Here is a 25226-nt window from a genome sequence, read left to right as displayed (position 1 = left end):
GCAGGATGCAGTAGATGGTATAGAGTACAGTATATACATATGAGATGAGTAATGTAGGGTATGTAAACATTATATAAAGTGACATTGTTTAAAGTGACTAGTGATACATTTATTACATCCAATTTTTAATTATTAAAGTGGCTAGAGATTTGAGTCAGTATGTTGGCAGCAGCCACTCAATGTTAGTGATGGCTGTTTAACAGTCTGATAGCCTTGAGATAGAAGCTGTTTTTCAGTCTCTCGGTCACAGTTTTGATGCACCTGTACTGACCTTGCCTTCTGGATGATAGCGGGGTGAACAGGCAGTGGCTCGGGTGGTTGTTGTCCTTGATGATCTTTTTGGCCTTCCTGTGACATCGGGTGGTGTAGGTGTCCTGGAGGGCAGGTAGTTTGCCCCCGGTGATGCGTTGAGCAGACCTCACTACCCTCTGGAGAGCCTTGCGGTTGTTGGCGGAGCAGTTGCCGTACCAGGCGGTGATACAGCCCGACAGGATGCTCTCGATTGTGCATCTATAAAAATGTGTGAATGTTTTTGGTGACAAGCCAAATTTATTCAGCCTCCTGAGGTTGAAGAGGCACTGTTGCGACTTCTTCACCACGCTGCCTGTGTTGGTGGATCATTTCAGTTTGTCCGTGATGTGTACGCCAAGGAACTTAACTTTCCACCTTCTACACTACTGTCCCGTCAATGTGGATAGGGGGTGCTCCCTCTGCTGTTTCCTGAAGTCCACAATCATCTCCTTTGATTTGTTGACGTTGAGTGTGAGGTTGCTTTCCTGACACCACACTCCGAGGGCCCTCACCTCCTCCCTGTAGGCCGTCTCGCCGTTGTTGGTAATCAAGCCTATCACTGTAGTGTCGTCTGCAAACTTGATGATTGAGTTGGAGGCATGCATGGCCACGCAGTCATGGGTGAACAGGGAGTACAGGAGAGGGCTGAGAACGCATCCTTGTGGGGCCCCAGTGTTGAGGATCAGCGGGGTGGAGATGTTGTTTCCTACCCTCACCACCTGGGGGCGGCCTGTCAGAAAGTCCACGACCCAGTTGCACAGGGCGGGGTCGAGAGCCAGGGTCTCGGGCTTAATGATGAGTTTGGAGGGCACTATGGTGTTAAATGCTGAGCTGTAGTCGATGAACAGCATTCTTACATAGGTATTCCTCTTGTCCAGATGGGTTAGGGCAGTGTGCAGTGTGATTGCGTCGTCTGTGGACCTATTGGGGCGGTAAGCGAATTGGAGTAGGTCTAGGGTGTCAGGTATGGTGGAGGTGATATGATCCTTGACTAGTCTCTCAAAGCGCTTCATGATGACGGAAGTGAGTGGTATGGGGCGATAGTCGTTTAGCTCAGTTACCTTAGCTTTCTTGGGAACAGGAACAATGGTGGCCCTCTTGAAGCATGTGGGAACAGCAAACTGGGATAGGGATTGATTGAATATGTCTGTAAACACACCAGCAAGCTGGTCTGTGCATGCTCTGAGGACGTGGCTAGGGATGCCGTCTGGGCTGGCAGCCTTGCGAGGGTTAACACGTTTAAATGTTTTACTCACGTTGACTGCGGTGAAGGAGAGTCCGCAGGTTTTGGTAGAGGGCGGTCAGTGGCGGTGGCACTGTATTGTCCTCAAAGCAAGCAAAGAAGTTGTTTAGTTTGTCCGGGAGCAAGACATTGGGGTCCGCGACGGGGCTGGTTTTCTTTTTGTAGTCCGTGATTGACTGTAGACCCTGCCACATTCCTCTCATGTCTGAGCCGTTGAATTGCGACTCTACTTTGTCTCTATACTGAAGCTTAGCTTGTTTGATTGCCTTGCGGAGGGAATAGCTACACTGTTTGTATTCGGTTTTGTTTCCGGTCGCCTTGCCCTGATTAAAAGCAGTGGTTCGCCCTTTCAGTTTTGCGCGAATGCTGCCATCAATCCATGGTTTCTGGTTGGGGAAGGTTTTAATAGTCGCTGTTGGTACAACATCACCGATTCACTTGCTAATAAATTCGCTCACCGAATCAGCATATACATCAATGTTGTTGTTCGACGCGTTCCGGAACATATCCCAGTCCATGTGATCGAAGCAATCTTTAAGCGTGGAATCAGATTGGTCGGACCAGCCTTGAACAGACCTGAGCACGGGCGTTTCCTGTTTTAGTTTCTGTCTATAGGCTGGGAGCAACAGAATGGAGTTGTGGTCAGATTTGCCGAAAGGAGGGCGAGGGATGGCTTTGTATGCGTCGCGGAAGTTAGAGTAACAATGATCCAGAATTTTCCCAGTCCAGGTCATGCATTCGATATGCTAAACAGTGGCGTGACCCAACTATACTGTGTGCAAGTAAAAAGAGCTCTACAGTACTATTAGTCCTATGAGATTAATTATTTGGAGGAAGTTGCTGTTTCTGTGTGTTAATGTATATTTGAGGTGTATGTGTTTTTTGTTTGTTTCCAAACTTTTCTCTTGGAAATTAAAAAAAATCAAGGTGTGAACTGGGAAGGAAATTGTGTCGAGAGAGAGTTGAGTTATTGACTAGACTTGTGGGGGTCGGGCGTGCAGGCGGCTCGGGCTGGCTGGTTGATCTGGCTGGCTGGCTGGCAGGTTGGTTGATCTGGCTGGCTGGTTGATCTGGCTGGTTGGTTGATCTGGCTGGCTGGCTGGTTGATCTGGCTGGCTGGTTGGTTGATCTGGCTGGCTGGCTGGTTGATCTGGCTGGCTGGTTGGTTGATCTGGCTGGCTGGTTGGTTGATCTGGCTGGCTGGTTGGTTGGTTGATCTGGCTGGCTGGTTGGTTGATCTGGCTGGCTGGTTGGTTGATCTGGCTGGCGGGCTGGTTGATCTGGCTGGCTGATTGGTTGATCTGGCTGGCTGGTTGGTTGATCTGGCTGGTTGGTTGATCTGGCTGGCTGGCTGGTTGGTTGATCTGGCTGGCTGGTTGGTTGATCTGGCTGGCTGGTTGGTTGATCTGGCTGGCTGGTTGGTTGATCTGGCTGGCTGGCTGGTTGATCTGGCTGGCTGGTTGGTTGATCTGGCTGGCTGGTTGGTTGATCTGGCTGGCTGGTTGGTTGATCTGGCTGGCTGGTTGATCTGACTGGCTGGCTGGTTGATCTGGCTGGCTGGCTGGTTGATCTGGCTGGCTGGTTGGTTGATCTGGCTGGCTGGTTGGTTGATCTGGCTGGTTGGTTGGTTGATCTGGCTGGCTGGTTGATCTGGCTGGCTGGTTGATCTGGCTGGCTTGTTGATCTGGCTGGCTGGTTGATCTGGCTGGCTGGTTGATCTGGCTGGCTGGTTGATCTGCCTGGCTGGTTGATAATAGAGGATCTTAATAAAGACAATCAAAAGTCTTTGCATTTTATTAAGAGTTGTTCATTTGTTAGACTATTGGTTGAAGGTGCAACACAATATTTATTATTGAATTACCTTTGATCCAGTTATTATTAATCACTTAAACATGTTTAATAATAATCTCTTACCTAGCTTGATGACTGTTGCCATTTTTGCTTACTTTTTTGTTCTAACTAGAGATGTCATATTGGATTGTGTAAAAAAATTCAGGAAATGAGCTTTAGATGCCCCATAAAATTCTGTCCTAGGTCCCCCAGACCCCTCCACCAGGTTATGTCCCCCCACTCTTCTAAACCCAAAATGGCGCCCATGCTAAAATGTCATAAGACCATATAAGACCGTTTTACAGCTGATTTATTACTATGTCATACCCTACAACTTAACTTGAGTCCGGAGTTTTACCTGATTAGGTTAGCCCAATGTTGCACATTAACAGTGGCGTGTATTCATGGGTGTCAAGGGAAGCTAGGTTTCCAAAGAAATGAACCAAAAAAAAAAATAATAATAATGTATCTTTCATCTCTCTGTTTCATAAGTTTCCTTCACTTCTGCAAGAGGCTGAATTTATCTCCCAGGAGAAAGCATCCCAGCGAGCGAAACAGCGCCCCTCTGTCTCTGTATGTGTAGGTCATCTATCTGATGCTGTCTGGTCCAAACGAGTATGACATTGTTGCCGCCAGTAGCATTGAATGCAAAGGAAGCCAAGGAGCATCTGGCCTCTCGACAATTTTTTTTTTTTTAATTGCAAATCAGCATCGAGCTAAACTGAGCAAGCTCAACTGTGAATGGTCCTGGTGCACCAAAAAAAAAAAGTGTCAAGGGAAGCCAGCTTGGATTTGGGTTTACTACTATCAAATCCCATTGAGAGCATACCTCATTGACAGAAAAACTTGAATTCTTGCATCTTGTTGTGTTGTTGTCCTCCTGTGGCTAGCTAGCCATGGATTGAGATAGGGATTTGGACTTGTGGTTTTCAGTGGTGTAAAGTACTTAAGTAAAAATAATTTAAAGTACTACTTACGTTGTTTTTTTGTGGTATCTATACTTTACTTTACTATTTATATTTTTTGACTACTTTTACATTTACTTCACTACATTCCTAAATAAAATGATGCACCTTTTACTCCAGACATTTTCATTGACACCCAAAAGTACTTGTTACATTTTTAATGATTAGCAGGACAGGAAAATGTCCCAATTCACGCACTAATCAAGGTAACATCCCTGGCGATCCTTACTGCCTTTGTTCTGATGGACTCAAAAAAAACACAAATGCTTTGTTTGTAAATTATGTCTGAGTGTTGGAGTGTGCCCCTGGCTATCTGTAAATTACAAATATTTGCTTAATATAAGGAATTTGAAACGATTTATACTTTTACTTTTGATACTTAAGTATATTTAAAACCAAATACTTTTTGACTTTTACTCAAGTAGTATTTTACTGGGTGACACTTTTACTTGAGTCATTTTCTACTAAAGTATCTTTACTTTTACTCAAGTATGAATTTTGGGTACTTTTTCCACCACTGGTGGTTTTACTTAATTCTCCGTACTGGCCAATGATTATAACAGTGATTCTGATCCAACCATTAATGCCTACATTGTTGTGCCCCTGGCCTGAGAGGATGGAAGTTAAATATGTAGTTAGATGTAGTAGGCTAATGTTAACTAGCTACAGTAACATTGTCAATGAATGAAAGTTAGGCTAGCGAGCAAGAATTTTAGCCAGGTAGCCTGGCACAACAAAAAGCGGGCACTGTATGACAGAGTGATAGACAGTTTCGTCAACACACAAGAGAGGAGGATGGCATTGGTGTTTCTCAACAAGTAGGATGAGTCAACTTGCACCAACGCACACGCAGGTACGCACACACACACACACACACACACACAGAACTCAGAACCACGTACAGCCGGTCATATTTAGCTTACGTTGATTGGACTAAACTGTTTTTGGTATCTTTTAGTTGTCACTGTATTAGACTAAGCATAGCTAGGTGATTTGATGATGTTGAAATGTTGAAGTTGAAATGGTGCTGGAATAGTGGAGGCAGCTCCTGTTTTCTTTACGACTTGCTGTAACTCTCTGTGGTTCTATAGTTGTTTAGTGTCGGAAAATGTCGGAAACATTAACTTGCTTGACCATACTGTAGGTCATGTAACTGTTACTGTACATGTAAAATGCTTTGTGGACTTCACTGGACAGAGGTTTCTCTCCGGTTTTGTGAAACAAATGTGTGGTTGAATTTATTCTGCCACTGAGTCTTCTTATTGTCTCGGCCTTTAGGCCTGTATATCACTGTCGCAAGGCATATTAACTAAGAGGTTATAGAGAAAACAACACAATTATCACAACACATAGGTTGTAATATGGCTTTTGGGGGGGCGCCAGTGATTTTACCTACGCACCGCTACTGCAAATTAAGAAACATATCATATTATCATACTATATCGAAATGTTGAAATACTTTCTATAAATTTCGACTTAGTATCTGAACATTTTGACTTCCTGGCGACCTGGTGTAGAGCGCTGCGCGCGTTGTAAAGTACAACTGCACCGTTTTTTATCGTTGAGGTGCACGTTTACGCTGATGGTGCCACGTTGGTCGGACAGTTGTGTCGGTTGAAATCGATACGAACAAACCCGTATCACCTTGATACAGTCGTCGGGGTGTAAGGAGGTAGGCCTATTTCAAGTTCTTGCGGTAATTTTGTCTGATTTGTGAACGGGAACATACCGCTTCTAGTTTCCTGAAACTTTCAGGTAGGCTGCCTCACCTGTTCCAATGGAAAACAGGTGTGTTCAACGTCAGCGGAATAACTGTCATTTCGACGTTCCCGTAGGTCTACTCTAAAAAAAAACTATTTCGACGAAAGGTTAGAGTATCCTTAGACAATGTGAAGAGTTAGATACTACTAGTCTATTGTATTTGTTGCTGTGTCACCTCCACGAGGGGAAAAACGTTACCTGCCTGATTACACGTTTGGTGTGGGAGGGTCATAGTCATAGTTTTTGTAATTTATTCAACACAAATATCCTTTAACTGGCGTCTGCTTGTCTTTTAAAAAAACAAAAAAGTTTTTATTTAACCTTTATTTAACTAGGCAAGTCAGTTAAGAACAAATTCGTATTTACAATGACAGCCTACGGTGCTCATGACATTTCACAGAGTACCCACACATTATTACATTGTGGGTTGCTGTGGAGACCGTGACTGACTGCACTGTACCTAGATCTGCAAAAGTCACAGATCCTGGTGACGGACAGCTTGCTGTCTGTCTGTCTGTCTGTTTCTGTCTGTCTGTCTGTTTCTGTCTGTCTGTCTGTCTGTCTGTCTGTCTGTCTGTTTCTGTCTGTCACTCTAACGTGTGTGTCTGTGTGATGTCATCAGGATGCAGGGCGGCAACAGAGAATCAGCCGCAGGGCCCGAGGCTTCCCAGTCCGAGGGCGGCCCCAGCCCCAGTGAAGATGACATGGCAGAGGGGGACCTGGGGGACGGGATGGGCAACAGACCAGACTCCACTATCAGGTGAAAGGAGAGATCTCTTATCCTCTTGCGTGAATAAATGAAATGGGTATGTGGATCCAGCCAACAGTTGATCACATCAAAAATGAACAAATGAAATCAACAAATTAATGTAAAATGCCACTTTAGATAAAATAGTTTGCTAAATGGCATATATTAACTGAAGACCTGCACCCACTTGAATATAAGTTGCAGTTGAACGATTGTTTTAATTCTATTGTTCTTATTCAAACCACATGTCTCAGTAGACCACACATTGCCATACGTTTCGGCTTAATTGCGCCCTCCTTCCTCCTACTACCAGAAAGAAGCTCCAGAGCCGGAGCGGCAGCAGCGGGCATGCTGAGGAGCTGCTGCCCAGGACGGGGCTCCTGAAAAGGGGCAGCGAGGGAGGGGAGGCAGCCTTCATCTGGACGTCCTGCAGTGGGCTGTACACTGTGTTCAGACAGGAGCTGGAGGTGGAGCAGGCGTCACCGCACTGGAGGGTCAGGGGGACAGGTAAGCACGGTTTGAGTTATATATTCATTATTGTGGGTACCCACACTGATATGAATTGTTATGGTGGGACTAGTCCCACTGTAGTTGGAACCCTATAGGTAAGGCTGTTTACATCACCTACCGCATGATGTCTGGCTAAACAGGCTTCTTACACAAGTGATTTACATCTATACACTCTTGTTGTGTAGTCATGCACAACTGTCAAAGGCATGTCTGAAGAAAACTGTTGTTCGAAACTTATTGTATTGTTCAAAACGTGTTTCTCCTTCTGCAGTTTTGAGGCCTGCGCTACTATAGTTCCTCATAGTCACGGTGGAGGAACATTCTAGATCCGTAAACTGGCTGCGCACCGATTCTCCACCCTTTTTCCCAAACTGTGCACTTGCGCACTTGTTATCATGGGATATAGCAATGGTGGAAATTCCCTCTAGCCAATTGATTACACTAATCCAATGCTTTTAAATCCATGACTGGAAATGTGCAAGGACTCACATTAGGAGAAGGATGTAGAATCTTTCTCCAATAGGTTTAACTTCTGAAGTCACATGACCATTCTAATGACCATGTAGTCAACAGTAACTCTGTAATGGATAATGACCATGCTGTAGTCAACAGTAACTCTGTAATGGATAATGACCATGCTGTAGTCAACAGTAACTCTGTAATGGATAATGACCATGCTGTAGTCAACAGTAACTCTGTAATGAATAATGACCATGCTGTAGTCAACAGTAACTCTGTACTGAATAATGACCATGCTGTAGTCAACAGTAACTCTGTAATGGATAATGACCATGCTGTAGTCAACAGTAACTCTGTAATGAATAATGACCATGCTGTAGTCAACAGTAACTCTGTACTGGATAATGACCATGCTGTAGTCAACAGTAACTCTGTAATGGATAATGACCATGCTGTAGTCAACAGTAACTCTGTAATGAATAATGACCATGCTGTAGTCAACAGTAACTCTGTAATGAATAATGACCATGCTGTAGTCAACAGTAACTCTGTAATGAATAATGACCATGCTATAGTCAACAGTAACTCTGTAATGAATAATGACCATGCTGTAGTCAACAGTAACTCTGTAATGAATAATGACCATGCTGTAGTCAACAGTAACTCTGTAATGAATAATGACCATGCTGTAGTCAACAGTAACTCTGTAATGAATAATGACCATGCTGTAGTCAACAGTAACTCTGTAATGAATAATGACCATGCTGTAGTCAACAGTAACTCTGTAATGAATAATGATTTGTGCTAAGTACCTTCTCAGAAGGGCTGAAGGTAAACACAATGAAAGGCTTTTCTATGGCCTCAGGGAGTCCAGTACATGGAGGTTAATCAGTGTGTGCTGGGTCTTATTCATTAGGCACCAAACGTGTTAAAATGGTTGCGTCCCAATGATCTCTCCTTCCTCCTGAAGTGTGCACTCGTTCTCTACTCTGCACAAATTTGTGAAAGCATTGGATTGGTGTAGGCATGGGCCTGAAGGGTAGTGAACAAGTGCACACTTCAGGAAAAGTGAGATATTATTGGGACAGAACTAATGTTTTCTATTTGGTTTCCTAATGAACACGACCCTTCTGGTGTGAGCCCTGTGGCTGAATTGTTAATGGCACCCTATACCCTATGTAGTGCACTACTATAGACCAGGGCCCATTGGGTGTAGTGTACTACTTTTGACCAGGGTCCATTGGGTGTAGTGCACTACTTTTGACCAGGACCCATAGGGTTTTATATAGGGGATAGGGTACTATTTGGGACAGAACCTGTTGTGCCTGTTCCTGTGATGAACTGTCTCTCTCTCTGTGCTCTGTCTGTGTTTACCATCTCTGTTTGATTTTGGTGGGAGAGAGAGGTGACGACAGAAGACCAGGACAACCATCTGTCACCTTCCCTCACTGAGAGCCAGTTACAGTGAGAGACAGAATAACAACAAAAAAATCCAGAAAAACGCATGTCAAAAATGTTATAAATTGATTTGCATTTTAATGAGGGAAATAAGTATTTGACCCCTCTGCAAAACATGACTTAGTACTTGGCGGCAAAACCCTTGTTGGCAATCACAGAGGTCAGACGTTTCCTGTAGTTGGCCACCAGGTTTGCACACATCTCAGGAGGGATTTTGTCCCACTCCTCTTTGCAGATCTTCTCCAAGTCATTAAGGTTTCGAGGCTGACTTTTGGCAACTCGAACCTTCAGCTCCCTCCACAGATTTTCTATGGGATTAAGGTCTGGAGACTGGCTAGGCCACTCCAGGACCTTAATGTGCTTCTTCTTGAGCCACTCCTTTGTTGCCTTGGCCGTGTGTTTTGGGTCATTGTCATGCTGGAATACCCATCCACGACCCATTTTCAATGCCTTGGCTGAGGGAAGGAGGTTCTCACCCAAGATTTGATGGTACATGGCCCCGTCTATTGTCCCTTTGATGCGGTGAAGTTGTCCTGTCCCCTTAGCAGAAAAACACCCCCAAAACATAATGTTTCCACCTCCATGTTTGACGGTGGGGATGGTGTTCTTGGGGTCATAGGCAGCATTCCTCCTCTTCCAAACACGGCGAGTTGAGTTGATGCCAAAGAGCTCCATTTTGGTCTCATCTGACCACAACACTTTCACCCAGTTGTCCTCTGAATCATTCAGATGTTCATTGGCAAACTTCAGACGGGCATGTATATGTGCTTTCTTGAGCAGGGGGACCTTGCGGGCGCTGCAGGATTTCAGTCCTTCACAGCGTAGTGTGTTACCAATTGTTTTCTTGGTGACTATGGTCCCAGCTGCCTTGAGATCATTGACAAGATCCTCCTGTGTAGTTCTGGGCTGATTCCTCACCGTTCTCATGATCATTGCAACTCCACGAGGTGAGATCTTGCATGGAGCCCCAGGCCGAAGGAGATTGACAGTTCTTTTGTGTTTCTTCCATTTGCGAATAATCGCACCAACCGTTGTCACCTTCTCACCAAGCTGCTTGGCGATGGTCTTGTAGCCCATTCCAGCCTTGTGTAGGTCTACAATCTTGTCCCTGACATCCTTGGAGAGCTCTTTGGTCTTGGCCATGGTGGAGAGTTTGGAATCTGATTGATTGATTGCTTCTGTGGACAGGTGTCTTTTATACAGGTAACAAGCTGAGATTAGCTGAGATTAGGAGCACTCCCTTTAAGAGTGTGCTCCTAATCTCAGCTCATTACCTGTATAAAAGACACCTGGGAGCCAGAAATCTTTCTGATTGAGAGGGGGTCAAATACTTATTGCCCTCATTAAAATGCAAATAATTGTATAACATTTTTGACATGCCTTTTTCTAGATTTTTTTGTTGTTATTCTGTCTCTCACTGTTCAAATAAACCTACCATTAAAATTATAGACTGATCATTTCTTTGTCAGTGGGAAAACGTACAAAATCAGCAGGGGCTCAAATATTTTTTTCCCCCACTGTAGACAGTCTATTAGTGTCTACACACACACACACACACACACACACACACACTTTTGACTCAGTTTTCTTTCAGACTGTGATTCGTATAGTACACGAAGTGTTTCCCTCTGCTCTAGAATCCGTGAGTGATCAGTCCACTGAGGAGCTGAGAGAGAGGCTACAGGAAGTGACCGAGGTGAGGACAGGAAGAAGGATGACATTTGATATGTGGTTTGCCATGGTGCAGCTGATTGTTACCCTTAATGAAGAAATGTTATGTGCAGCAGAAAAAAACAATCAATATTAAAATCACAGACATTAAAAACACACACACCACATTTAGAGAGGGTTGTTTGTGGGACTTTCTTTGCCATCATTGGTGAATGTTGGTGGCTTGTTCTAACAGGAGGCAGAGCTACTGCGCTGTGAGTTGGAGGTCACCAGTCGTCACCTGGAGGGAAAACACGAAGCGCTGAAGATCCTACAGGGACAGGTAAACACAGACACACACACACACACTCACTAAACTCTCTTCTCTCTCAACACTCCCTTTTCATTTGTTTAAAATACACTTCCCCTCTTTTTCTTCCAGAGTATTCTAGACAGGGCAACCTCTCACACTAAGATTCTACTCCAGAAGAGTGAGGAGAGAACCAAGGCTCTGGAAAAGGTGAATGTTGTTTGTTTCTGGCTTGTTATGTTAAAAGGTCACAGGAAGGTAGTTCAAATAAAGGATTGGTTTGTTTACTTTCACATACTATAAGAATCAGTCACCTAGCTAATGAATTTCAGACTCTGGCTTATGTGGCTTCCACTAGAATTTACCTGGTATTTACTAGTGCAGTGTTTCTCAACTCCAGTCCCCCAGTACTCCCAACAGTACACATTTTTATTGTAGCCCGGACAAGAATACCTGATTCAACATGTCAACTAATCACCAAGCCCTAGGTGAGTTGAATCCGGTGTGTACGACTGGGGTTGGGCTGTTGGGGGTACTGGAGGACCGGAGTTGGGCTGTTGGGGGTACAGGAGGACTGGAGTTAGGCTGTTGGGGCTACTGGAGGACTGGAGTTGGGCTGTTGGGGGTACAGGAGGACTGGAGTTAGGCTGTTGGGGGTACTGGAGGACTGGAGTTGGGCTGTTGGGGGGTACTGGAGGACCGGAGTTGGGCTGTTGGGGGTACTGGAGGCCTGGAGTTGGGCTGTTGGGGGTACAGGAGGACCGGAGTTGGGCTGTTGGCGGTACTGGAGGACTGGAGTTGGGCTGTTGGGGGTACTGGAGGACTGGAGTTGGGCTGTTGGGGGTACTGGAGGACTGGAGTTGGGCTGTTGGGAGTACTGGAGGACCGGAGTTGGGCTGTTGGGGGTACAGGAGGACCGGAGTTGGGCTGTTGGCGGTACTGGAGGACTGGAGTTGGGCTGTTGGGGGTACAGGAGGACCGGAGTTGGGCTGTTGGCAGTACTGGAGGACTGGAGTTGGGCTGTTGGGGGTACTGGAGGACTGGAGTTGGGCTGTTGGGGGTACTGGAGGACTGGAGTTGGGCTGTTGGGAGTACTGGAGGACCGGAGTTGGGCTGTTGGGAGTACTGGAGAACTGGAGTTGAGAAACACTGCAGTAAATTATGTGGTAACAATGGGAGCTTTCTGGTACTTTCAAAGAATTCTGCTTGTTTTAATACATCCTAAATATGCAGTATTTTCTAGGTTATTACAGTGTACTTACAGTTTGAACATGTATTTAATGAACTCTGTCACAGGAAGTGAATGGCCTGCAGTGGGAGATCACTTATAACCAGATGCACTTCAAGAACTTTGAGCAGTCCTGGGAGCAGAAATATGTCAGGTGAGGTCATGGTTTTCATTCAAGGCAGGTTTTTTTTCCGTTTTTTGATTGGTTGGTGTGTGCTTATGGGTAGGGTTTGCAGATTTTGATTGGTCAGTGTGTATGTGTGGGCAGGGTTTGCAGTGAGAAAAAGGCCCTGAGTGACAGCCTGGGAGACAGGGTGAGGGAGGTACAGGAGCTGAGGACAGAGAACACTGGTAGGTACCTAGTCCTTCTGCTCAATCAACAATTATACTTTTGAGTCGCTGTCTTGCAATGTAATTGAGAAAGAGTGTATGTGCTTCGCGCTCTCTCTTTGTGTGTGTGTGCGTGTGTGTGTGCGCACGTGTGTGTGTGCACGTGTAGCTGTGAGTCAGCAGTGTCTGGAACTCCTAGCCATGCTGAATGTCCGGGAACAGAGAGCCTTCCAGGGGACCAAGCCTTCATGCACCCAGGGGAGAGAGGAGGACCAGGGGACTGTGCTGGAGGTGAGAGACCGAGAGCAAGAGACAGAGAGAAAGGGCAGGAGGAACCAGAGAGAGAGACAGAGATTGAAGGAACAGGAGGAGAGAGAGAGGCAGGAGGATAAAGAGAGAGAGGGAACAGGAGGAGAGAGAGAGGGGGTAGGAGGACACAGAGAGAGAGACAGAGGGAACAGGAAGAGAGTGAGAGAAATACCACAGTATGCCATCACATCAGCAAGAATTGTGACCTGTTGCCACAAGAAAAGGGCAACCAGTGAAGAACAAACACCATTGTAAATACAACCCATATTTATGTTTATTTATTTTCCCTTTTGTACTTTAACCATTTGCACATCGTTACAACACTGTATATATACATTATATGATATTTGTAATGTCTTTATTCTTTTGGAACTTCTGTGAGTGTAATGTTTACTGTTCATTTTTATTGTTTATTTCCCTTTTGTATATTATCTACCTCACTTGCTTTGGCAATGTTAACATATGTTTCCCATCCCAATAAAGCCCCTTAAATTGAATTGAATTGAATTGAGAGAGAGAGAGACAACAGGAGGAGAGAGAGAGAGAGCGACAGAGACATAGGGAACAGGAGGAGAGAGAGAGAGAGAGAGAGAGAGAGAGAAAGGGCAAGATGAACCAGAGAGACCGAGACAGAGGGAACAGGAGGAAAGAGAGAAACGGAGACAAAGGGAACATGAGGACAGAAGAAACCAGAGAGAGACAGAGGGAACAGGAGGAGAGAGAGACGGAGACAGAGGGAACAGGAGGAGAGAGAGACGGAGACAGAAGGAACAGGAGGAGAGAGAGACGGAGACAGAGGGAACAGGAGGAGAGAGAGACGGAGAGAGAGGGAACAGGAGGAGAGAGAGAGACGGAGGGAACAGGGACAGAGGGAACAGGAGGAGAGAGAGAGAGGGAACCGGAGGAGAGAGGGCAGGAGGACTCAAGAGAGAGACAGAGGGAACCGGAGGAGAGAGAGAGACGGAGGGAACAGGGAGAGAGGGAACAGGAGGAGAGAGAGAGAGAGGGCAGGAGGTTCCAGAGAGAGATTACATAATGTATTATGTTATAGGATTACATAATTGATTATGTTATATGATTACATCATGTATTATGTTATATGATTACATCATGTATTATGTTGTTATAGTTGTTTTGGAATTTAATTCAAAGGGGCTTTATTGGCATGGGTAACAAATGTTTACATTGCCAAAGAAAGTTGTAATTTTATGTCTGTGTCTTAGCTGGCTTCTACACTGAACAAAAATATAAACGCAACATACAACAATTTCAACGATTTTACTGAGTTACAGTTCATATAAGGAAATCAGTATATTGAAATAAATAAATAAATTAGGTCCTATTCTATGGATTTCACATCACTGGGGATACAGATATGCATCTGTTGGTCACAGATATCTTAAAAAGAAAAGTAGGGTCTCGGATCAGAAAACCAGTCCGTATCTGATGTGACCACCATTGTCTCATGCACCGCGACACATCTCCTTCACATAGAGCTGATCAGGCTGTTGATTGTGGCCTGTTGTCCCACTCCTCTTCAATGGCTGGATATCGGTGGGAACTGGAACACGCTGTCGTACACGTCGATCCAGAGTATGCAAAACATGCTCAATGGATGACATGTCTGGTGAGCATGTAGGCCATGGAAGAACTGGGACATTTTCAGCTTCCAGGAATTGTGTACAGATCCATGCAACATGGGACTGTGAATTATCATGCTGAAACATGAGGTGCTGGCGGCAGATGAATGGCACGACAATGGGCCTCAGTATCGCGTAATGGTATCTCTCTGCATTCAAATTGCCATCAATAAAATACAGTTGTGTTCATTTCCCGTAGTTTATGCCTGCCCATACCATAACCCCACCATGGGGCACTCTGTTCACAACGTTGATAATCAGCAAACCACTCGCCCACACGATGCCATAACCACCTGCCATCTGCCAGGTACAGTTGAAACCGGGATTCATCCATGAAGAGCACACTTCTCCAGTGTGCCAGTAGCCATCAAAGGTGAGCATTTGCCCACTGAAGTCGGTTAGGACGCCGAACTACAGTCAGGTCAAGACCCTGGTGAGGACGACGAGCACGCAGATGAGCTTCCCTGAGACGGTTTCTGACAATTTGCCCCAAAATGATTTTGTTGTGCAAACACACAAGTTTCATCAGCTGTCCGGGTGGCTGGTCTCAGATGATCCCGCAGGGGAAGAAGCCGGATAAGGATGGTCCTGGGCTGGCGTGGTCTGTGGTTGTGAGGCCTTTTGGACGTACTGCCAAATTCTCTAAAAAGATGTTGGAGGTGGCTTATGGTAGAGAAATTAACATTCAATTATCTGGCAACAGCTCTGGTGGACATTGCTGCAGTCAGCATGCCAATTGCACGCTCCATTAAAACTTGAGACATCTGTGGAGTTGTTGTGTGTCAAAACTGCACAAGGTGCACCTGTGTAATGATCATGCAGTTAAATCATCTTCTTGATATGCCACACCTGTCAGGTGGATGGATTATCTTGGCAAAGGAGAAATGCTCATTAACAGGGACGTAAACAAATTTGTGCACAACATTTGAGAGAATTAAGCTTTTTGTGTGTATGGAACATGTCTAGTATCTTTTATTTCAGCTCATGAAACACGGGACCAACACTTTGCATGTTGTGTTCATATTTTTTGTTCAGTATAATTCTCTGTCTGTGTTGTGGTTGGCTGTGTTCTAATTCTCTGGCTGTTCCCTGTAGTTGGCTGTGTTCTAATTCTCTGTCTGTACCCTGTAGCTGGCTGTGTTCTAATTCTCTGTCTGTACCCTGTAGCTGGCTGTGTTCTAATTCGCTGTCTGTACCCTGTAGCTGGCTGTGTTGGGTGCGTGCCAGTGTCCCAATGTAAGGGAGGCCTGCCCGTGTGCCAGGAGTGCTGCTGCCAGCCGAAAACAGGTTCTCCAGCTCAGACAAGAGGTAGGGTACCCACCTTAACCACTAAGACAAGAGGTAGGGTACCCACCTTAACCAATAAAACAAGAGGTAGGGTACCCACCTTAAACACTAATACATTGTTCACCTGGTCCTGGCTGTGCAGGCTTTTATTCCAAACCAGCACTAAAACACTGATACAACTGACCAAGGTCTTGATGATTAGCTGAAATGTGTGTGCGGGCGTGCGTGCCTATATGCCCAGTGGTGGAAAAAGTACTAAATTGTCATACTTGAGTAAAAGTAAAGATACCTTAATAGAAAATGACTCAAGTAAAAGTCACTCAGTCAAATACTACTTGAGTTAAGGATACAAATTTCGTTCCATTTTGCTGCCGACTAACTAACCCTCATTAACCGGTCAACAAACGGTTACATTTTCCCCAAACAGTAAAATGACGTGACCAACAGAAAATACTATCAGAGATCTGTATATAATGACGAGATGCTTTTGTTTCCGCCCTAACAATGGGAGTCGTCCCAAGGCAGGCGGCAGGTTACCAGCTTTATGCCCAAAATAAGCCTATAGAAACACATTGGACTTATTTTGGACAGATTTTGGCGAGAGTGCTTCGTCTATTCCTCTCTGATACTATACGTGCATACAAGGACCGCTTGATGGAAACATGCAACAATAGCAAGCCTATCGTCTCCCAGTCAAAATGCTATAGCCTGTTAGTGAACATGCAACTCATGTAAGGAAGCAGCTAATAATACATAATTTACCATAATGCAATTCACAGGAAACACCGTTCTAAACTGCACACCTGATGAGAACAGTTCCGTATTTTTATTTTATTTGTATAAAAAAAAAAATTCAACTTTATTTAACTAGGCAAATCAGTTAAGAACAAATTCTTATTTACAATGACGGCCTACCTAAAGGCAAAAGGCCCCCTGCGGGGATGGGATTAAAAAATAAATAAAATATAAATATAGGACAAAACACACATCATGACAAGCGAGACAACACTACATAAAGAGAGACCTAAGACAACACAGCAATGGTAGCAACACAACATGACAACAACATGGTAGCAGCACAAAACATGGTACCAACATTATTGGGCACAAACAGCAGCACAAAGGACAAGAAGGTAGAGACAACAATACATTGCGCAAAGCAGCCACAACTGTCAGTAAGAGTGTCCATGATTGAGTCTTTGAATGAAGAGATGGAGATTAAACTGTCCATTTTGAGTGTTTGTTGCAACTCGTTCCAGTCGCTAGCTGCAGCAAACTGAAAAGACGAGCGATCCAGGGATGGGTTTTATAAATGGGTGGCAGGTAGCCTAGTGGTTAGAGCGTTGGACTAGTACCCCTGAACTACGGCCGGTAGCCTAGTGGGGCGGTATGTAGCCTAGTGGTCAGAGCGTTGGGCCAGTAACCGAAAGGTTGCTAGATCAAATCCCTGAGCTGACAAGGTATAAATCTGTTGTTCTGCCCCTGAACAAGGCAGTTAACCCACTGTTCCTAGGTTGTCATTGAAAATAAGAATTTGTTCTTAACTGACTTGCCTAGTTAAATAAAGGTTAAATTAAAAAATAAAATAAATAAGCATCAACCAGTGTGTCTTGCGACGGTATACAGAGATGACCAGTTTACAGAGGAGTATAGAGTGCAATGATGTGTCTTATAAGGAGCATTGGTGGCAAATCTGATGGCCGAATGGTAAAGAACATCTAGCCGCTCGAGAACAGGCTTACCTGCCGATCTATAAATGATGTCTCCGTAATCTAGCATGGGTAGGATGGTCATCTGAATCAGGGTTAGTTTGGCAGCTGGGGTGAAAGAGGAGCGATTACGATCGAGGAAACCAAGTCTAGATTTAACTTTAGCCTGCAGCTTTGATATGTGCTGAGAGAAGGACAGTGTACTGTCTAGCCATACTCCCAAGTACTTGTATGAGGTGACTACCTCAAGTTCTAAACCCAGAGGTAGTAATCACACCTGTGGGCAGAGGGGCATTCTTCTTACCAAACCACATGACCTTTGTTTTGGAGGTGTTCAGAACAAGGTTAAGGGTAGAGCAAGCCTGTTGGACACTAAGGGGATCAAGCTGATTCTATACCATTTTACAGAGACCAGTTCATGAAGGAAGGCTTGCTCATGAAAGTTTTTTGGCAGGTGTCTATGACAAATCAGGACAGGTCGTTTCACTGAGCAGCCATTACGAACACAGGCTGTAAAACAGTGATCACTAAGCTCATTACAGAAAACACCAGACTAATTATTTGTAAGGATAACATCAAGAAGAGTAGCCTTTTCTGGGTGTTTGGAGTCATACCTTGTGGAATTTGTAATAATCTGAGAAAGATTTAGGGAGTCCCATTGCTTTAGGACTTGGTCAGGTGGTTTAAGCATGTCCCAGCTTAGGTCACCTAGCAGGACAAATTCAGACTTAGTGTAAGGGGCCAGGAGAGAGTTTAGGGCAGGTAGGGTACAGGCCAGTGCTGATGGAGGATGATAGCACCCAGCAACAGTCAGCAAAGAGCTATTTGAAAGTTTAATGTTTAAAACCAGCGAATTGTTTGAGGACAGACTTGGTGGAGACAACCGAGCACAGAAGGTGATCCTTGGTAAAGATTGTCACTCCCCCACCTTTGGAAGATCTGTCTTGCCAAAAAAATGTTATAACCAGAAAGGTTAACATCAGTGTTCAAAACACTCTTCCTTAACCACGTCTCAGTAATGACCAACACATCTGGATTGGAGCTGTGAACCCACACTTTTAATTGATCCAGTTTAGGTAATAAGGTTCTAGTGTTAATGTGCAGAAATGTGACAGAGATGAAAATCTCCATTAGTAATTTTGAAGAAGGGGGAATCTAATAGCAACTACTATGATGGTTAGTTAATATGAAGAGGATTGTGCCTTTGGCTTCTGGACAACGAAATAAAGTTGATATGAAAACCAATAGAACAGGAGAGAAATACTGGTTAATGGCATGAGGAAGTCTTTATAAAATAATTCCCTCCACGTTTCTATGGTCTGATTTTGGCTAGGCTACTTTGAAGCAAGGTAAGACATGCGGTCATTACTTGAAGTAAAGTAAAACGTTCAGGTTTAAAACAATTACACTGCCTCAAGCTCCCATTTTAAAGTGGTGGGTGAAGCGCTGATAGTCAACCGTAGGGAAGCTATAGCCTATGCATCCGAAAGGCGAATTGGAGGCGCGCTTTACGAGTTTTAGATTGAGAAATAAAATAGCTCCTTTCTAATCGTGGCCACCAAAGTCTTTAACACGCGATTGCATTAATACTTGTTATTTGTTGCGCAATGACTGAGTTTACAACAGCAGGTTGCACTCCAGTAGTTTACAGGCTTTTTGAGGAGCTACTCTCTCGCAGGTGGCAAGGTATTCCTCTCCTCTATCTAGGCTCTGTATGCTGCGCGCGTGTGATAAATAAAATGCTAGACTAAAGAAAATATACACGCGCCAATTTAATTCCACAAAATTATGCAAATTAACCTATAGACCGATAAGCATGACAGTCAAATGTATTTTCAGCAGCTAACCGTTAACATCCCTAACTTGAGTAAAAATGTCTGGTTTTAAATGTACTTAAGTGCAGGGGTGGAAGAAGGACAAAATGTTCATACTTGAGTAAAAGTACAAAGTAAAAGTCAATGCTGTACATCAAAATCCTTATATAACGAAAACTGCACAATTGATTGTATTTATTTTTACGGACAGACACTCCAACACTCATCATCTACAAACATAGGGAAATGTATAGGACTAAAAAGTAAATAGTTTCTTTAGGAATGTAGTGAAGTAAAAGTAAAAGTTGTTTGTGTGTGTGTAGCTGGAGGGTCATGGCAGGAGGATGGAGGAGGCGTTGCTGATGGCGGACGCATTTCGGATCGCCTTCGAACAGCAGCTCAGGAGGCGCAGCGATCACTTCCTGCTTCTGGCCGAGACAGACAGGAACAAGTCCCGCCCACTAAGGCCAGAAGGTATACTGTATTGAAATATACTGTATTGTCCTCACTTCAACAAGACACAGAAACATGGAAGTTAATGTTCTGTAAGTTTGAGTGAATCACAGTGAATGATGTATATAAATATCTATATAATATTGATATACAGTGCATTCGGAAAGTATTCAGACCCCTTGACTTTTTCTACATTTTGTTACATTACAGCCTTATTCAATCTACACACAATACCTCATAATGACAAAGCGAAAACAGGTTTTTAGAAATGTTTGCAAATGTATTAAAAGTAAAAACATTTTTTACCTTATTTACATAATTATTCAGACCTTTTGCTATGAGACTTGAAATTGAGATCAGATGCATCCTGTTTCCATTGTTAATCCTTGAGATGTTTCTACAACTTGATTAGAATCCACCTGTTGTAAATTCAATTGATTGGACATTATTTGGAAAGGCACACACCTGTCTATACAGTGAGGGAAATAAGTATTTGATCCCCTGCTGATTTTGTACGTTTGCCCACTGACAAAGAAATGATCAGTCTATAATTTTAATGGTAGGTTTATTTGAACAGTGAGAGACAGAATAACAACAAAAAAATCCATGTCAAAAATGTTATAAATTGATTTGCATTTTAATGAGGGAAATAAGTATTTGACCCCCTCTGGAGGGAGCTGAAGGTTCAAGTTGCCAAACATCAGCCTCGAAACCTTAATGACTTGGAGAAGATCTGCAAAGAGGAGTGGGACAAAATCCCTCCTGAGATGTGTGCAAACCTGGTGGCCAACTACAAGAAACGTCTGACCTCTGTGATTGCCAACAAGGGTTTTGCCACCAAGTACTAAGTTATGTTTTGCAGAGGGGTCAAATACTTATTTCCCTCATTAAAATGCAAATCAATTCATAACATTTTTGACATGCGTTTTTCTGGATTTTTTGTTGTTATTCTGTCTCTCACTGTTCAAATAAACCTACCATTAAAATTATAGACTGATCATTTCTTTGTCAGTGGGCAAACGTACAAAATCAGCAGGGGATCAAATACTTTTTTCCCTCGCTGTACAAGGTCCCACAGTTGACAGTGCATGTCAGAGCAAAAACCAAGCCATGAGGTCGAAGGAATTGTCTTTTGAGCTCCGAGACAAGATTGTGTGGAGGCACAGATTTGGGGAAGGGTACCAAAAAATGTCTGCAGCATTGAAGGTCCCCAAGAACACAGTGGCCTCCATCATTCTTAAATTGAATAAGTTTGGATCCACCAAGACTCTTCCAAGAGCTGGCCGTCCAGCCAAACTGAGCAATCGGGGGAGAAGGGCCTTGGTCACTCTGACAGAGCTCCAGAGTTCCTAAGTGGAGATAATATAACCTTTCAGAAGGACAACCATCTCTGCAGCACTCCACCAATCAGGCCTTTATGGTAGAGTGGCCAGACGGAAGCCACTCATCAGTAAAAGGCACATGACAGCCCGCTTGGAGTTTGCCAAAAGGCACCTAAAGGACTCTCAGACCATGAGAAACAAGATTCTCTGATCTGATGAAACCAAGATTGAACTCTTTGGCCTGAATGCCAAGCGTCACATCTGGAGGAATCCTGGCACCATTCCTACGGTGAAGCATGGTGGTGGCATTCTGTGGGGATGTTTTTCAGCTGCAGGGACTGGGAGACTAGTCAGGATTGAGGGAAGATGAACGGAGCAAAGTACAGAGAGATCCTTGATGAAAACCTGCTCCAGAGCACTCAGAACCTCAGACTGGAGTGAAGGTTCACCTTCCAACAGGACAACTACCCTAAGCACACAGCCAAGACAATGCAGGAGTGGCTTCGGGACAGGTCTTTGAATGTCCTTGAGTGGCCCAGCCAGACCCTTGACTTGAACCCAATCGAACATCTCTGTAGAGACCTGAAAATAGCTGTGCAGCGACGCTCCCCATCCAACCTGACAGAGCTTGAGAGGATCTGCAGAGAAGAATGTGAGAAACTCCCAAAATACAGATGTGCCAAGCTTGTAGAGTCATACCCAAGAAGACTCGAGGCTGTAATCGCTGAAAAAAGGTGCTTCAACAAAATACTGAGTAGATGGTCTGAATATTTATGTAAATGTGATATTTCCATTTTTGCTTTTTCATTATAAGGTATTGTGTGTAGATTGATGAGGACAAAAAAAAAAAACAATGTAATCAATTTTAGAGGCTGTTACGTAGCAAAATGTGGAAAAGTCAAGGAAGGGGTCTGAATACTTTACGAAGGCACTGATACATCATTGTGTTTTTAAGACAACAGAAGTGAGGCTGTTTGTACATTATGAATAAATGAATGAATGAATGACTGACTGACTATATCTGTGTATTGCAGGCAAGGATAGGACAGCATCTCTCAGTGTGGCTCAGAGACTTAGAGGACTGCTGCCGTCCAACACAGAGATCACAGACGACCCCACAGAGACTCTGCACAAACTCCTCGACCTGGTCTGTACTGTAATACAGTATACTGTACACCCTAATACAGTACACTGTACCCACACCCTGCAGATCCTACTGTACCCACACCCTAATATAGTGCACTGTACCCACATCCTATTACAGTATACTGTACCCACACCCTAATACAGTATACTGTACTGTACCCACATCCTATTACAGTATACTGTACCCACACCCTAATAATACTTAGGGCCCTGAATATTTCCTGTACATGTGGATAAATACATTTGAATAGAGGTTTATATTCCTCGAAGTTCAAGTAATATTTCAAATGTTTCAAAATGTTATCTGGCTTTTCCTTCCTTCCCACCCACTCATCCCTCTCTCTCTTTCAATATTTCTCTCTCAATTCAATTCAATTTAAGGGCTTTATTGGCATGGGAAACATGTTTACATTGCCAAAGCAAGTGAAGTGGATAATAAACAAAAGTGAAATAAACTATAAAAATTAAACAGTAATCGTTACACTCACAGAAGTTCCAAAAGAATAGACGTGTCATATGTCATATTATGTTTATATACAGTGTTGTAACGATGTGCAAAAAGCTAAAGTACAAAAGGGAAAATAAATAAATATAAATATGGGTTGTATTTACAATGGTGTTTGTTCTTCACTGGTTGCCCTTTTCTTGTGGCAACAGGTCAAAAACCTTGCTGCTGTGATGGCACACTGTGGTATTTCACCCAGTAGATATGGAAGTTTATCAAAATTGGGTTTGTTTTCAAATTCTTTGTGGGTCTGTGTAATCTGACAGAAATATTGTCATAAATTTGGTTAGGAAGCTCAGATTCCACCTCGTTTTGTGGGCAGTGTGCACATAGCCTACAGCGGCCTTTATCAGTAGCAAGGCTATGAGTCTGTACATAGTCAAAGCTGTCCTTAAGTTTGGGTCAGTCACAGTGGTCAGGTATTCTGCCACTGGTTACTCTCTGTTTAGAGCCAAATAGCATTCTAGTTTGCTCTGTTTTTTGTTAATTACTTGACACATTGGAAAGAATTATCTTTTTGTTTTCTCTGTCTCCATCTCTCTCTCGCTCTCTTCATCTCTCTCTCTCTCCATCTCTCACTCCCCCTCTTTCTCTGCTTCCTTCTTTGTTCTCCATCCCATCCTCCTTATCTCTTCCGGTGTAGCTAAGTGATAAGGAAGAAGCTCTAGCTCACCAGAGGAAGGTTAGCTTCATGCTAGCCCGCAACACAGAGGAACTAGAGAGACGGTTGAAGACAGACTATATGCTGCAGACACAGGTCACATCACCACCACACTGTTCTTCAGAGACAGACACATGCAAGTCCAACCATGCAGGCACAGGCATCTGCAGTTCCAACCATGTCCAGGAGAGGGCAGGAGTGGACCAGTGTCATGGTGGGGCGTCATCCTCAGAATCAGAGCCCACAGACCTCCAGCCCTCTGAGATCCAAGAGGCTGAGACGGAAGACACCGACCTCCAGATACAGGGCCTCTCTCTGGGGCAGTCACCCATGGAGAGAGGGGGAGTTGACGAGAGAGATGGAAGAGAGGACCATCTGGTCACCCTACTATGAATAGTTTGTCATCACAGAGTGATCCTACCTGGCCTTCTTACTGCGGTGCCGTGCTTGAAGTGGAATGAAATGTGTGCCAGCACTCATTTTGGGTGCCGATACTCATGATATTTAGGTGAAAGGTACTCATTATATATTAGAGGCAGTGTTCTGTAAGAGGTGCCGATACACTAGGACAAAATTCGAGGTGCCTGCACTCTGTACTGATGTGTACCAGCCCAAGTCAAGCACTGCCGCTGTGCATCTGACTGGTCTTGGAACAACTCTGGTCCTGAATAAGCCTGGTTTTACGTGAATATATCGGCCTCTGTATAGCCGTTGTGAATACATTTTATATTAATAATTCCTAGCACATTAGAATTGATAGAAAGTGACTGAATGCTTTAAATTTTGCTAAACCTCTTGTTCTAAATATTTCCTGAGCTCTGATAAGATGTTTTAATGTATCCACATATAAAATGTTATGATGGTAAAAATATTGAAGTGGATTATGTTATGTTGCTGTGTGTAGAATTGTTCAATTATTATTTTTTGTCATGCAAATGTAAGAAATGGATATGTGCCAATGTTGATGTCACTGATTACAGAATTACACATAGCCTCTGCCTCCTTTCAAGCCATAGGGCACGTTTTGAGTTGTAAGGCGAAATCAACCGGCTGTAGACGAAAGTCGAGCAGTAAAGTCGGGGAGGTGTATCTGCGATAGCCGAAAGTCACAATTTACCCACAATGTATCACGGATTTCATGCTCTCAAATATGACCCTTGACCTCTCTGCCTGCAGTCAACTAAATTAACTTTGAACTCATGATTTCTGTAAAGTTCATGCAGTCGACATGTAGGCGCAAGTCGGACAATTTTTATCCCCATAATGCAACACACTTTGAAAGCGACGTGACAAAATTGACCCGCTTAAACGAGCCCTATGACTTTTCAAGCTCATAAAAGCAGGAATCTTAGTTATCAAATCCCACAATCCAATGCGATCAAACACGGACAGCTGTGTGTAGGATGGGGAGATTTCCTAGATGTGAGAAGTGTGCAGGAGGGCATGAGACAAGGGATTGTGTAGTATCGGTGGGGAAAGATGTGTGTTAACTGTAGGGCTACACATGGTGCTGGAGATCAGAGGTGTCTGGTGAGAGAAAAGCCAAATGTATGACCACAGAGACATATTTCCCACAGATCACACATACCCACAAAGA

The 25226-nt window shown here is 44.0% G+C and overlaps 1 protein-coding gene across 1 annotated transcript; it reads left to right on the top strand.

Moving 5' to 3' along the window:
• The first annotated feature begins 5732 nt into the window (after positions 1 to 5732).
• On the top strand, positions 5733 to 24620 carry ccdc125 (coiled-coil domain containing 125). Its single transcript, XM_029763730.1, has 13 exons — positions 5733 to 6001; positions 6713 to 6850; positions 7152 to 7345; positions 10903 to 10961; positions 11172 to 11258; positions 11358 to 11435; positions 12522 to 12607; positions 12722 to 12804; positions 12953 to 13074; positions 15936 to 16040; positions 19866 to 20016; positions 22352 to 22464; positions 23612 to 24620. Exons 2-13 carry the CDS (start codon positions 6714 to 6716, stop codon positions 24020 to 24022), a joined length of 1626 nt encoding a protein of 541 aa, XP_029619590.1. The 5' UTR covers positions 5733 to 6001; position 6713; the 3' UTR covers positions 24023 to 24620.
• The last annotated feature ends 606 nt before the right edge of the window (positions 24621 to 25226 follow it).

The sequence above is a fragment of the Salmo trutta genome, chromosome 9, assembly GCF_901001165.1.
Source record: "Salmo trutta chromosome 9, fSalTru1.1, whole genome shotgun sequence".
Taxonomy (NCBI): Eukaryota; Metazoa; Chordata; class Actinopteri; order Salmoniformes; family Salmonidae; genus Salmo; species Salmo trutta.
The sequence above is the reverse complement of the archived record's forward strand: the minus strand, read 5'-3'. Positions and strand labels throughout refer to the sequence as shown.